The 13806-nt window shown below is 51.4% G+C and overlaps 1 protein-coding gene across 5 annotated transcripts in view; it reads left to right on the top strand.

The window, feature by feature from the left end:
• Positions 1 to 5363: 5363 nt before the first annotated feature.
• SOX13 (SRY-box transcription factor 13) overlaps positions 5364 to 13806 on the top strand; it is a 45113-nt gene continuing 36670 nt past the window's right edge. For 2 of the 5 annotated variants that reach the window (XM_053667916.1, XM_053667920.1), the window contains exon 1: positions 12200 to 12301. In XM_053667916.1, the coding sequence (XP_053523891.1) occupies positions 12234 to 12301 (68 nt within the window). In that variant the 5' untranslated portion in view covers positions 12200 to 12233. Of the gene's footprint in view, positions 5936 to 6974; positions 7301 to 12199; positions 12302 to 13806 lie in introns of those variants that run through there. The other 3 variants (XM_037153152.2, XM_053667919.1, XM_053667917.1) reach the window with 3 other exon arrangements.

The following is a 13806-nucleotide window of genomic DNA, read 5'->3' as shown; positions in this document are numbered from 1 at the left end:
TTGAGCACACGCACTGAATGGGCTCCTGTGTATGTGGACATCTGCGAGTGTGTGAGTGTATTGGAGGGCGGTGGTATGGGTTGAGTTCTCTGTCCTTGGGTGAGAAGTCCTTAGTTGGGGGACAGGAGACTGACTGCCAGGTGAGGAGCAGAGACCTGTTTCTACTTCTAGGGTCTAAGCTAGAATTTAGACTGTTGAATAACACTCAAGTGCTAGTTTATATGGTTCAGATTTTAAGGACCATAAAACCCCACAGGAAGTGAAGATGGCACAGCGGAAGAAGAATGGGTCTGTGGGTCAGAAAACCTGGTTCAAAAGTCAGCCTCTTGCCCATCCAGTACGAGGTACTGAATAGTTTCCTTCTGCCTCTGACCATCATTTTTCTCATCCGTGGGATGAAACTGTCCCCACCTTCACAGGCTTGTTGGGAGACCAAAGGAGATTTTGTGTGTAAGTGCAGGTCTTGGGTACGATGCCTCCTCTTTCTGTGCACAGAGTGGATGGAGCTGGAGATGTTTCTAGAAGGCCGATTCCTTCCAGATCTGATACTTTGATAGGCAAGTGAAACATTCTGTGACTCAGTCTGTGGTCTTGATAATCTCCCACATTGGAGTGTGACTCAGAAAACTCAAGTAGGACTAAGTGGAAGCCCCCAAGCACGGCCTGAACGGAGTACCTGACCCTGAAAAACTGTTGCGGGAGTCACCATGGTGTGAGACCCACCTGAACTGAGAGCACTTCTGACTCCCGGGTCTGGCTACACGTTTCTAGAAAAGCACTTTCTCAGCCAGTAGTATGAAGAGTTGGTACGCAGACAAGCTCCACTAGGCTGGGCTTGCCCTGACCTGACCCCACGACCCCTCTCCATGTTGCAGAGAAAATGGCCCTTGGTTAGGTGAGGGTGGTCAGGAATGGGAAGAGCGGGCGGGGCTTGGGAAAAGCCGTGAGACCAGGATTTCAGTGTGGCCCTATCCTTCTCCCAGCTCCTCAGCTCACACTGTCTTGCAGCTTTCCTTCCCTTACCCTGCTCCTGGAACACGGAGGAAAGCAATTCACCTAAGGGAATTTGCATTTTACACCTTGTCTCTAACTTACAGGGAACCCCAGCACCCTGGGCACCGCAGCCCCACCAGTGCTCAGGGTCAGGCTTGACAGCCACACAAAGGGAATTGGAGACTCGCTGAAGCCAATCCAAGTCATTCCTTCAGCAAATACTTTGTTAGCATCTACAGCAGGTCCTCAAATAACATCATTTTGTTATAAGGTTGATGAGATGCTCTAGGATCTTAATTCTTGTTTATATTAATTAGCCAATAGTAAAATGGATTTCTACACCCAAATTTTCTTAAAGTTCAAGAATATATTCACATCATTAAGTGAGGACTGACTGAAGTCTGGGCTGTGGGAACAAACCCTACAGCCTAAAGGGGAGATAGAAAAAGCACAAGAAAACATAAAATTAAGTGCCAACTGTGTGTTAAGTGCTGTGAAGGAAGCGGGGACTGAGGAGGATGAAAGGGTAGAGGATGATTTTAGGCGGGAGGAGGGTGAGACCAGAGGACGAATAGGAGCCCATGCTGGGAAAAGCAGAGTTTGGGGACTGCTTTCTCTGCAGAGAGGTATCTATAGGGTTGAAGTCTAATTTAAGGCAGATCTTTCAGTGTGGAAGATCTGATTGGAACTGGGTTCAATTTGTGAGATAACAGTTTAGGATTGGAGGACACAGTGAGGGAGGGTCTTGAAAAAATAAACAATAAGCTAGTGGTTTGCCAGGTTAAGCAAACAATTCTCCCAAGGAGGGGGTGTTTGAGCAGTCTATTGTTCAGATAAATTGATTTTCAGGAAGTTTCTGAAGCAAATAATGATGTTATTTACTGGTTTACAGTCTTATCTTCCTGGACAAGAAATTTCTGGAACAAATATTAAAGTCATGTTGATATAAACATGGTTAAATTATGTGGCTGCAGGTGTCTCAGCTCTGAGAAGCAGTGAGGCTGTGCTAGTCTGGCTAAGAGATGGTGGCCTGGGCTACCTGGGGGACAGTGACAACAGAGGACAGATTGGGATATATTTTTGGAGATAGATCAACAGCATTGATTTGATTTGATGGGAAAGGAGGAATCGAGAATGACTTTTCGGTTTCAGGCCTCAGACACTGGGCAGCTGGTAGGACCACTTACCGAGGTGGGGCAGGTAGGGCAGTGCATTAGCAGGCTTGGGAGCAGTGGCTAAGTGTTCAGTTTTGAACATGTCGAAGTTAAGGGTGTCTGTGAGATAGATGTCAAGTATGTGGTTGGGTACATGAGTCCGAAGTGCATTAAACAGATTTAATGCACCTGGAGATTTAAATAAAAAATTGGGAGAATCATCAGCACATACTTGTTATTTGAAACTATGGAAATAAATAAAATTTCACCTACAGAAAGAAAGGAAATGCAGCATAGGAGAGAACCCATATAAAACAGCCACTGGAGACAAGAATAAAAATAAGGGAGCTGAGGAAGGGCAATCAGTGAGGTCAGAATAAATTGAGGGGAGTGTGAAGTCACAGAGTGAGTGTTTCAAGGAGAAAGTGGTTGGCTGGTTGAATGGCTGGGAAATGGTATGATAGCATAGAAAGACCTAGAATCTTCAGAGTCAGAGAACTTTCTCCCATCGCTTACTAGTTATGACCTTGAGCTTCATTTTCCTCATCTCTAAAATGGGGATAATGATACCAACCCCCAGAATTAGGCTAAGGTACAAGTAGATTCTGTATGTGAAAGTAGCACCAGGCATAAGGCATAGTAGGCAGATAGTTAAAAATATCTCAGTTTAGCCCTGGCCGGGTGGCCCAATTGATTGGAGTGTCATCGCTTATATCAAAAAGGCTGCAAGTTCGATTCCCTGTCAGGGCACATACATAGGTTGTAGGTTCAGTCCCAGTTGGGGGCTGCATACAGGAGGCAGCAAATAGATGTTTCTCACATCAGCATCTCCCCACTGCCCCCACACCTCCCTAAAATCAATGAACATATCCTTGGGTGAGGCTTTAAAAAAAATCTCAATTTAGTGGCAACAACTGGGAAGAGCAGATACCTACGCAGTGAAATATAGTGGAGAGGACAGCCCACCCCCATCCCTCTATTCTTTCTCTCTGTCAGCTGTGGCTAAGGACAGCTACAGGTAGGGACTCATAATGAAGCTGTCCACTGAAGCTTGATCAGGAGTCAGAGAAAACGTCCAGGTATATGGCAAACAGAGGCATGTTGGCTGGTGGCATCAGGGCAACTCTCATGGTTTCTTTTTTCTTTCCTATTTTTATTTTTTATTGAATCATTGGGGTGACACTGGCTAACAAAAATTATACAGGTTTCAAGTGCCCAATTCTATAAAACATCATCTGTACACTGTACTGTGTGTTTACCACCCCAAGTCAAGTCCCTGTCCATCACCATTTATCCCCCCTGTACTCTCCTCCACCAACTCCCTGTCCCACCGCACCCTGCCACCAGCCATAATCACCATGCTGTTGTCTGTGTCCACGAGTTCTTTTTCCTTTTCTGTTCAATACCTCCGCCTACCCCCCATCATGGTTTCTGAAATGGCTTCATCCACAGTTATCCAAAAGCCAGACTGTGAAGTGTTAATATTGATTTCTCTTACCTTTTTGCCTTGATCTGTTTCCTCCTTTCCGTCTTCCCCACCCCTAGCTTAGCTCAGGCCTGCATCAGTTTATTGCCATTGTCTGGTCACTGGCCTTCCTGCCTCCAACTAGAATGCTCTCAGCAGAAGCCCTGCTTAGGATCTCTCACAGACTTCCCATTCCCTTCAATCAATGAACTCAACAAGCATTTTTCAAGAGCCTGCTCTTTGCCAACCTCTGCCGTCATGGAGCTTACTGTCCAGTGGAGAGAGACAGACAAATGAAGTCTTTTCATATCTACATCTACAGGCTTTTGGAGCCCTTGCTCGGATAGGGTACCTGAACCAGAGTAGCCTGTCAAGAAAAGCTCCAGAAGAGTTGATATCTATGCTGAGAACTAAAAAGGAATAGAAAGAGTTAGCCAAGGAAGTCTCTGGGGAATGATGACATCCTACACCCTTAAAAGGTTTAGCCCTGACCAGTGTGGGTCAGTTGGTTGGGCCTCTTGCTGCAGTATGAAGGGTTGCCAGTTCCATTCCCAGTCAGGGCACATGCCTGGGTTGCATGTTCTGCACACATACAAGAGGCAATAGATTGCTCTTTCTCTCTCACATCGATTTTCCTCTCTCTCTCTTCCTCCCTCCCTTCCCCTCTCTCTAAAAATAAATATTTTATTTACATTCTATTGTATCTCTTCCATTACCATTTATTCCCTTTACACCTTCTCCCACCTCCACCCACCCCCAATAAATAAAATCTTAAGAAAAAGGTCTCTGTACCCAACTGACCATCACCTGCTGAGAGCCTGGTCCCCTACACTGTGGGCACATTATTTGCAGTTCCACGATTGCCACTCCTTTAACCTCCTCGACTCCTATAGGTCCTTCCAAGACCCACTTCACCTGATGCCTTCTCCAAATGACCACACCCTTGTGCCTTTGGTGGACCCCATACCCCTTGTATTTGCCTGATCTCAGGACTCTTAAAAAATCCTGGCCAGGAGATACAGTTATTGATTTTAGAGAGAGAGGGAGGGAGAAAGAGAAAAACGTTGATTGGTTGCCTCCCTAGGAGCTCCCACTGGGGACCGAACCTGCAAACCAGGTATGCGCCCTGAACGAGAATTGAACCTGTGAACTTTTTGTGCACTGGAGAAGGATGCTCCAACTAAAGGACCTCAGCACTCTTGCACTTCACTGTAATTGTATGTTCACTCTTCTGTCTCCTTCACAGAGTGGGAATCTGGAAAGGGCAGGGCACCCTTCTGTGTAGAACAGATGGGGGGGGGGGGAGAACTTGTTTGCCAGTGAAAAAAGGCAAGATTAGGGACTGGTCTGAAACATCAGGAAGCTGTCTAGCTGCAGGTGGGATCAGGTTCCTAAGAGAGGTTTTGAAATGGGGGTTTTAAAAACCCTAAATCGAGCTTATCTGACTGAAGGGGTTAGGAGGCTGGGAGTTGGATAGACTTCTTGAGTCTTGCCCTAAGGAGCCGAGTCTCTCTAGAGACTCTTATTCCTGGGCAGTGGGAGTGGGCAGAATCCACGTCTTTATTCTCTCCACCCCCACCCACCCCCACCACTCAGGAGCCTCAGCTCTCCCCTTTCCACCAGAGGTTTCCAGCTGTTGATGCCAGGATGGACCTGGCTGCAGGGAGGAGGAGGGAACTCTCTGTCCCTCCCTCCTCCTCCATCTCCCCACCCTTTCTCCCTCCTCCTCCCCCTGCCCTCTCTGTCTCCCTCCCTCTTTTCTCCTCTGAGGCTGGGGAGTCGTCTCGCAGCCTCGAGCAGTGAGCGCCCGGCTCCCACTCCCGGCTTGGAACTGAAGTGTGTGAGTGCCGGGACCTGGCATCCGCCCCGGAGCGGCGGCCGGGTCTGAAGCCCTGTGCAGCGGTCAGTCGCAGAGGCCCGGATCCGGACCGAGCAGGGGCGCGGAGCCGAGCCAGGGAGCCGGAGAGCGGGTCGGAGGGCCGGCGCCTTGTCCGTGCGAGTCCTGGGCAGGACCGAGGAAGGCAGGGAGACGGCCGCGGCAGAGGGCAGAGGGTAGAGGGCAGAGGGCAGAGGGCGGAGAGCGGCCTGGCTCGCGGAGGGCTCCGCCCGGGACTGCCGCGCGTTGCTGGGCGCTCACCCGGTCGGCCCGGAGTCCGGACCCAGTCCCTGGCCGACGGTGGGGGGCGTGCCCCTCCCCGCCCAGCTCCCGAGAGCTGCGTGGCGGGGCATGTGAGCGGGAAGCCGGGACCGCCAGTGCGAGGCCGGCCAGAGGATCAGTCGGATCGTGGAGCCGCGAACCCAGAGCCCAGCGCTCCGCTGAGTAGTAAGTGCTCCCCTTCGCGTCTCCTCCCCGCCCTCAGAAGTTTGACACTCGCGCCCCCACGATTCCAGGCACAAGCCAGCTCTCCTCTCTGCTAGTTTCCATCCTTTGCAAAGTTTTCCGAGGAAGGACGGACCCCCACCTGACCCCAGGAACGCTGGCCGGCTGGGGCTCCTCGTGGGTAGAGGCAGGATCCTTGTGGAGAGGGGTAGCCGTCCTGGTGGGGCTGTGGGTGGCTGCGGGTGTCCGCGCCTGTGCGCCCGGCGCGGACCGAGCTGACGGGGTCCCCACGCCCGCTCCTCGCCGGGCGAGGACACAAGGTCTTTCACATTCTCCCATTTCAAGGATTCCCCAGCGGGAAGCCAAAGCAACCTGTGCGCACCCCAGGTGGTACTCGGGGGCCTGCCTTGAGACTGAGATCCCCCCAAACCCCGCCCTGGTGTGTGGGGTGCGGGGCTCCAGCCAAAGCCACCCTTACTACCCCCTCCAGGTCGGTTCCCCTACCGACCAGCCGGGCGCTGCATCCTGTTTGTTTTCTGCTCCGGCTGCTCCCGTCTCACCCCCTCCCACCTTCCACCTAGTCTTCTAATGACCCCCACCTCCCGCCTGGGATGGCGGAGGTGAACCTTTTCATCCAGATTTCGCCGAAAGAGCAAATCGTGCCTGGGGGTAGAGAGGTGGGGGGCGGGGGGCTAGTCGCTCTGTTCCCAGCGGTTCGCCATTGTTTTCCCACGTCGCTCGTTCCATACGTAAACACACACACAGTGCTTCTTACATACACACTCACACTCATTCACTCACTCACTCTGCTTCACACACACACGCACGCACATACTGCTTCAAGTCCGGAGACGCGCGGGGATTGCCCGCGGGGTCTCCAGCTGCCAGACCCAGCCGGGCAGCTGCTCCATTACTTCACTGGATCTGGAGGTTGGGGGTTGGCGGGATGTGGGGGTGGCCCGAGAGTCCCGGGCGGGGCCGCGGCGAGCTGTCCTTGGGCGGGAAGTGAATTTTGAACTTCAGCCCCGGACCTTTCCGGGAGGACCCCAGCGCACGAGCGGCGACTCCCGCCCTGGAGGGTGGACGGCAGCTGCAAGGACTCCAGCGGCGCTGTAGGCAGCCGCCCACGCCACAGGGGGCTAGGAGGAAGCAGGGGAGTTTTCCTGGGAAGTTTGCTTTGACTGTGGGAATTTCCGGGCAGGGCACCTCGGTGCTGGTCAAGGGGTTTGGCGAAAGACAGAAGATGCTGCCGCTCTGGGACGGGTTTTCCAGGGACTCTGGCTTCCACTGGGCGTCCTGAGGCAGCGGTGCTCCACGTGCTGGGATTCAACACATCTTGGTCCTAATTTCCCACCAACGTGAGCTCTGGCGAGTGCTTTGACTTTTCTACATTTTCCCTTATGCAAAATGGGCAGTTATGCACATGTCTTTGAAACTGGTACCTAATAATTAGTTAAGTGACAGTGGTTGGGAATACAGGAACTCCAGGAGGGTAGGGACCCCTCCAACAGGACCACTGAAAGCCAAATATAACTTGGTCGGTAAGAGCCCAGCCAGTGGAGTTTGATCCTAGGGATCACCACTGGCAATATTATCTTGAGTAATTTACCCTTACTGGTCTGTGCCTCAATTTGCACATCTTTAAAATGGGTTTAATATGAACAGTACCTCCCTCATAGAGTTGTCTTGAGGATTAAAGTCTTAGTAAAGTGAAAGTTGCAGAACAGTGCTTGGCGTACAGAAATGTTAGCTGTTCTTGTTATTATTACTACCGTGACCTTGTACAGAGTTCAGAAGAGCACTTAGGGATTGTGCACATTTCATCAATTATAGTAATTGTCCACTTCTGGGAAGGAAGAAACCTCACATTTCCCATCCTTTCTTGTTTTCGGCTTGTTAAATCCTCCCTATGCCTTGTCTGGTTCCATCTTGTTAAGTCTTTTATCTTTATTGCCCCTCTTCCTTCCTTTCTCCCTCTCTTCCTTCATATATTTTGTGAAAGTCACTTCATTCCCTCTTTTAAAAAAAAAAATCAATCTTGGCCCTACTGCAGTGTTCTCGGTGGAAATCGGGCCCCAGGTAGGAAGTGTCTCCACAGGGTGTCCCCTGAGTACAGGGCACGGGCTGCTGGCTCGTGGATTGGATGTGCTTTTGTGTCTCCGGGGTTTCGCCAAATTCTGAAGAAAGGAGCACAGGTACCTCAGGCCCCAGGGAAGAGTCAGGTGGTAGGTCAGGCTGTTCTGGAGAAGGCAGCTCTGTGTTGCCTGTTGCAGGTGCTCACTTGGGAACTTGGAATAGCCCAGCTGCCTGGGTAGAATGGATATGGGATTTGGGGTATATGATGGGCCACAGTCTCACCTCCAACTTCCCACTTCCATGTAGAGTATCTGCTAGGAATTTGGGTTTATCACAGCTCCTTATCTGGTTCTGGGCTCTGAACTGGGTGATGGCCTGGGGGTGTGGTGGGGGGGTGGGGAAGAGCAGGTTGCTACTGGCCACCCACTGTCTCATACAATGGGCTCCTCTCCTTTCTCTGACTGAGCCTCTAACTTCCACCCCAGGCATGAAGGAGGATGGTCCGGAGGTTGGTTCTTGGTGCTTGGAGATCCTGCAAGTGTGCATTTAGTGATGAGAACCAGCCAATTCAGTCACCTGCATTAATTCCTTTAACACATTTTTGAACACCTATATGTGCCGGCGGGGCTTCAGGGGTACTTCTTTCTAGTCAGAGGCAACAGGCAATGAGTAACTTGAAATAAGTAACCAGGACAATATTAGAACCTTTGTGATAGGAAAGAAATACATGAAATATATTAAAGAAACATAACAGGGTAATATATTGAACATATGTGTGGGGAGGAGGCAGGGGTGACCCAAATTGAGAGGCCAGTGAAAGCCGACCTGGGGAGAGGAGAGCTCAGTGAGGCCTGAAGGATGAAAAGTAGCCAGTGGCACAAAACTTTGAAGAAAGTCCAGCAAGTGAAAGAAATTGCCAAGGTGGTCCTGGCTGGGTTCTCTGTTGATTAGAGCATTGTCCTAATACAACAAAGTTGCTAGTTCGATCCCTGGTCGAGGTGAATACATGAAGCAACCAATGAATGCTTGAATTAGTGGAAAAACAAATCGATGTTTTTCTCTTTCTCTCTTCTTCCTCCCTTTCCTGAAATCAATACATTTAAAAATTTGTTAAAAACAAAAATTGTCGAAGCCAGAACCGGGTCTGCAGCAGCAGTGTGGCTGGAGGGGAGACTGGAGAAATCTGAGAAGGGCGGAGCCTGGTCACGGCGGCCCAGCAGGCCCGAGCACGGAGGAGCCTGGGTTTGATGGCCAGGACAATGAGAAGCCATTGGAGAGTTTTAAGTAGGGGAGTGACGTGATCTGATTTATGGTTTTAATAGATTATTTGGTGCACAAGATGTGGTAATCAGAGTTGCCCCAGGGAATGAAGATGGTGCTTGAGGGGTGGGGTGGAGGCTTAGATGGAGTTTTCGCTGCAGACTCCGGTGTCCTTTAAAGACCGGTGCCGTGTGCACCCACCAACCGTACCAAATCCCCTGAACCTCAGAGCAAACTCGCAGTTAAAAAAGAACAGCTTATAACCTGGAAACTGCATGATGAAAGTGTAAAGAGTGATATGAAACTATATAGTTACAGTTTCAGTTTTGCAGAGGTAGTTCTGTGTACCCGCACCTATCGTGCACACATAGAAAGAAAACTGAAAGGCTGCCTGTCTGCAGAGGTAAATTCTACATACCGGGCATAATGGTGAGTTTTACTTCCTTTTGTGTCTTCTGTTGATTTTCCCAATCTTATACAGTGGTCCCGAACTGCTTTTATAAGTGGAAAAAATGTAAAAAAAACACATTGCTTCAACTGCCAAGTAGAGGACAGTTCGAAGGTGAGCGAGGATAGAAGCAGAGGCCGGCTAGGAAGGAGCCTGACTCTGAGTTGAGATGACGCCTTGGGTTAGGGTGGGCCAGCAGGAGCTTGTTCTGGAGGTAGAGCCAACAGGTCTCCCTGACACACCACTGCCTGACATTATGCTCTGTTCTTGCCTAGAGAAGGCATTCACCCCCACTCAGACTTTGTAGTCAGGACTGTGGGAATAGTGATAGTGAAGGACCATTTCCAGTGCTGCCTTGGCTTTAGAAGTGTTTCAGGTGTCAGCTACGTCCTTAGCCCCATTTTAACTCCTAGTAGGGTGTGGGGGTAGGGGCCCCTCTTGAATATTTCACTACTTTGGTAATTAGCAAATTTAGGGCAACTGATGTATAAAGTGAGAAGGATTTAGAGCTGGGTGGGGCATATGCAGTACAGAACATCTCTGAGCTTCTGCTTTCCTGTCGGCGAAATGGGACAGTACCAATGGGAAGTCCTGCCTCTTCCAACTTAAAGGCTCATGTCAGCTCTTGGCTCAAGGGTGCAGTAGGCCTCCATGAATGGTAAGGGTCTGGGATTTGCTGTTGCCAGATAAGTGTGTGTTTGGGCTGCACTCAGCTCTGTAAAGGTTTTGTCCTCTCTGGGGGGCCTTTGAGATTGGCCCTTTTTGGGCAGAGCCCTGAGGAGGTCTGGGAAGCCAGGAAGGTGAATTCAAACGCAGCTGTGCCTGTGTGCCCCTCCCCCACCTGCATTCAGGGGTGAAGCTGAGTGTTTGCAAAGGACTGTGCTGGGAAGGCTGGGCCATGCCCACAGTAAATCGTGCTTTGAATGGGAATTATTTTTGTGCTCAGTGTTTGCTTAAGAGGGCTCACTCCTGCCGGAACTAGCTGTGATCCTTACCTTTCACTGATCCCCTTCCTGGAACTGGGATGTGCTACCCGGGTAGGCCAGGTAGACCGTCACAGTGCCAGTTACTAGGAGGGAACCAGAGCCTGTGAAGACCACTTTCATGAGTCCTGCAACCTCTGTTCCAAACAGGAAGACATGCCCTGGGGTGGGAGTCTTTGCTGGGGCAACCCCATTTTGATCGGTGTTTCTTCTAGCCCCGTGGAAAGACCTAATTGGGAGATTTCGTTACAGGCTGGCTCAGCAGGGCCATCCTCAGGCTCTGCCAGCTTCTCTGGTCAGGGGCCACACTGTTTCTTTTTAAAAAAACCAAATACTTCTCTGAGCAACAGTGACACGGTAGTTCCCTTCTCAGGGTGGGGTGGGGCATTCAGTTCAGCCTGCGCACTGCAGATCTAGCCCAGATACCCATGTATCCATCTTTGTTCAGGCCTCTTGGTGATGATGGCCCTTGTGGCTCCCCCACAAAAAGGTTTCTGTCCACCCTGCGTGGTCCACAGTTTCCATCTGCTACTCCAGGAATGTTCTTCTCTCCTGCCCCTGAGCACACCTCTGGTCCTGTGACCTGCCATGTTTGGGAGGGGCCACAGGGCTTCCTTGCTCACTCTTAGCTGGTGCTGTAAGGGAGGGTTTGGATGGACCAGGAAATGGAGCAGCGCCAGTAGTTAGGCTGCGAGGTGAGCAGGAAGTGCCTGGGTCAGCTGTGGGCAAACCCAAGGCCCGGGCATAGCTGGGCTGTGCTGTGCACGACCCGCCGTCTCAACTTGGGTGTGCACATGGGGACGAACTAGGAGGGCAGCAGGGGATGAGATTTGTAGCCAAAGGTTGAGTTTTCCAGCCAGAAGTGTTTTATGGGGTAGGGGCCAGTGAAGAGGCGTGTATGGGGTGCTTTCTGTCACTCCAGGAAGCCTGACACAGGCGCTGAAATCTGAATTCTATTTCCTTGCCCTTGATATACAACACAGCATTCAGATTCCCTCCCCAGAGAAGTGGCCTTAGCGTTTACATGGCCTCAGCATGAAGCCCTATAAACAGCCTAGGGGACTGTGGCTGGGTTGAGGGGAGGGACTTAGTGTTACCCCCCCCCCACTTTGTTCCCTCTGTGTCTTCTGGGGAGATGTCCAGAGTTGGCTGACTTTCAGAGTTTAGACTTAAGGAGAGGAAGGAGAATGGGAAAAGGCCACAGACTGGGCAGGAACCCTTGGCCCCCTTCCCCTGCTGGTTTAGGTCTGATCCCTGCCAGGCCTGGAGCTCCCTGGGGGATCTGCCCCAGAGGAGGCCAGGCTGGTCTCCTCCCTTCGCCTTACCTCCCCCATCCCCGCCCCTGCTTGACTCAGAATGGAATGTGCAGCCTGTGGAACAGGATGGGGTGAGAACTGGTTCCCAGAGGCCTGATCCCAGCCCTCTCCTGCCCCTCCACAAAGGGGGCGGGGGACTCGGGGTGGTTCAGTTCCCTGGCACTGCTAGAGGTCCCCTTGGCAGTTCCAGACCCTGTGCTGAGTCAGGGCAGAGGTGGATGCCATGGGGCCATGGGGGTCCAGGGCCGGCCATCTGGAAGGGCAGCCATGGTTGCGAAGTTTCCTTGTAAGTCCCAGATGAGGGTGGGTGGTCGACAGATCAGGGCGAAGCAGGCAGACTCCCCAGAGCCGGGGTGACCTGTCCTGGACCAGCAGCCTTTGTTGACTTCTTTTTTTTAATTAATTTTTGAAAGATTTTATTTATTTATCTTTAGAGGGGAAGGGAAGGAGAGAGGGAGAGAAATATCAGTGTATGTTTGCTTCTTGTGCGTCTGCTGGTGGGAACTGGCCTGCAACCCAGGCATGTGCCCTGACTGGGAACCTAACCGTAATCCTCTGATTCTCAGGCCTAAGTTCAATCCACTGAGCTACACCGGCCAGGTCTGTTGACTTCTTTTTTAAAAAATTGTGGTTCATATTTATTTTCTTACTTCTGTAGTTTCCAAAAGCAGTCCAACAATGTTATACTTTTGTAATTGTAATTAAACTGGAAAGGATTTAGAATATATGTAGACTTGCCAGCCAGTGAAACAGAAAAAGCAGTCATCGGTTTACTCTCTGGAAGATGAAAAGGAGTCAAGGCTTGACCAACACTAGAATATGCTGCAAAAAGAAAGGTCCCTGGCAGGAGTGGTAATGGCAGAAGTGTGCAAAGAAGCCTGTAAGAAGAAGACATTAAAGTGGGCCCCATGGAGCCTGGGCTGGGGTGAGTGGCCCAGGTACCCAGGCCCTTGAGGCCTCCTGCTTTGGCTTTGACACCCTCAGCCCTTGTGCCGACTCCAGAGAATTAACTTGTGTCTGGCCACACAAGGCCGGTCCTGCACACTCAGAGTGGAGAGTGAGAAAAGTTTTCTGTTTCAGTGTGCGGGGTGTGAAGCTCTCTTGAAACCTTGCCCTCAACCTCCCTTTTGAAGGAGCCCGAAGTCACTTGCCCACCCCTGTGAGGCTTTGGTTCCAGGCCTGTCCCTGGAGGGGTGAGGTGGGATGGGGAAGGAAGAGCCAATAAAAGATTAGTGGGGAGGGGCTGGAAGGCAGCCTGTGAGCAGGTACAACCATGCTCTCAGAGGCAGGTGGGGTGAGGGGAGTGGGGAATGAATGGGGAGCTATTGAAAGCAGAAGGGAGTGGCCCTTCCAGCCCCTGCCATTTCTCAGCTTGCCTGGCTCCCTTTTTCCTGCCTGGTGGAGAGGGTGTCTGGGTACATACGCGTGTGTGCGTGGCACTCGCGTGTGTGTGTGTGTGTGTGTGTCTGGGTTGGGTCAGCCCCGTCTGGCCCCTGAGGGGCCGGGCAATGCCTCAGAGAGTGGGGGATGGGGAGACAGTGGGGATGGTAGAGAAGGAAGGAGAGAGTGAACTGGGAGGCGAGAAGGAGAGCCAGGCAGAGAGGCCTTGCTGAGGAAGCCCTCTTATCCCCTTCCCTGAGCTCCAGTCCCAGAACCTCTGGACCCCACACAGTCAGGGTTCCAATCCCAGTCTATCTGGAGGGCAGCAGGCAGCAGGCAGTCACCTTTCCAGCTCAGCTTCCTCCCATTGTCACTGTGAGCCTGGAACCACGGTTACCCCTCACACCTTCA

The sequence above is a fragment of the Artibeus jamaicensis genome, unplaced genomic scaffold (assembly GCF_021234435.1).
Source record: "Artibeus jamaicensis isolate MK-2021 breed Jamaican fruit bat unplaced genomic scaffold, CSHL_Jam_final contig_475, whole genome shotgun sequence".
Classification (NCBI taxonomy): Eukaryota; Metazoa; Chordata; class Mammalia; order Chiroptera; family Phyllostomidae; genus Artibeus; species Artibeus jamaicensis.
This window is presented reverse-complemented; position numbering and strand designations above follow the sequence as displayed.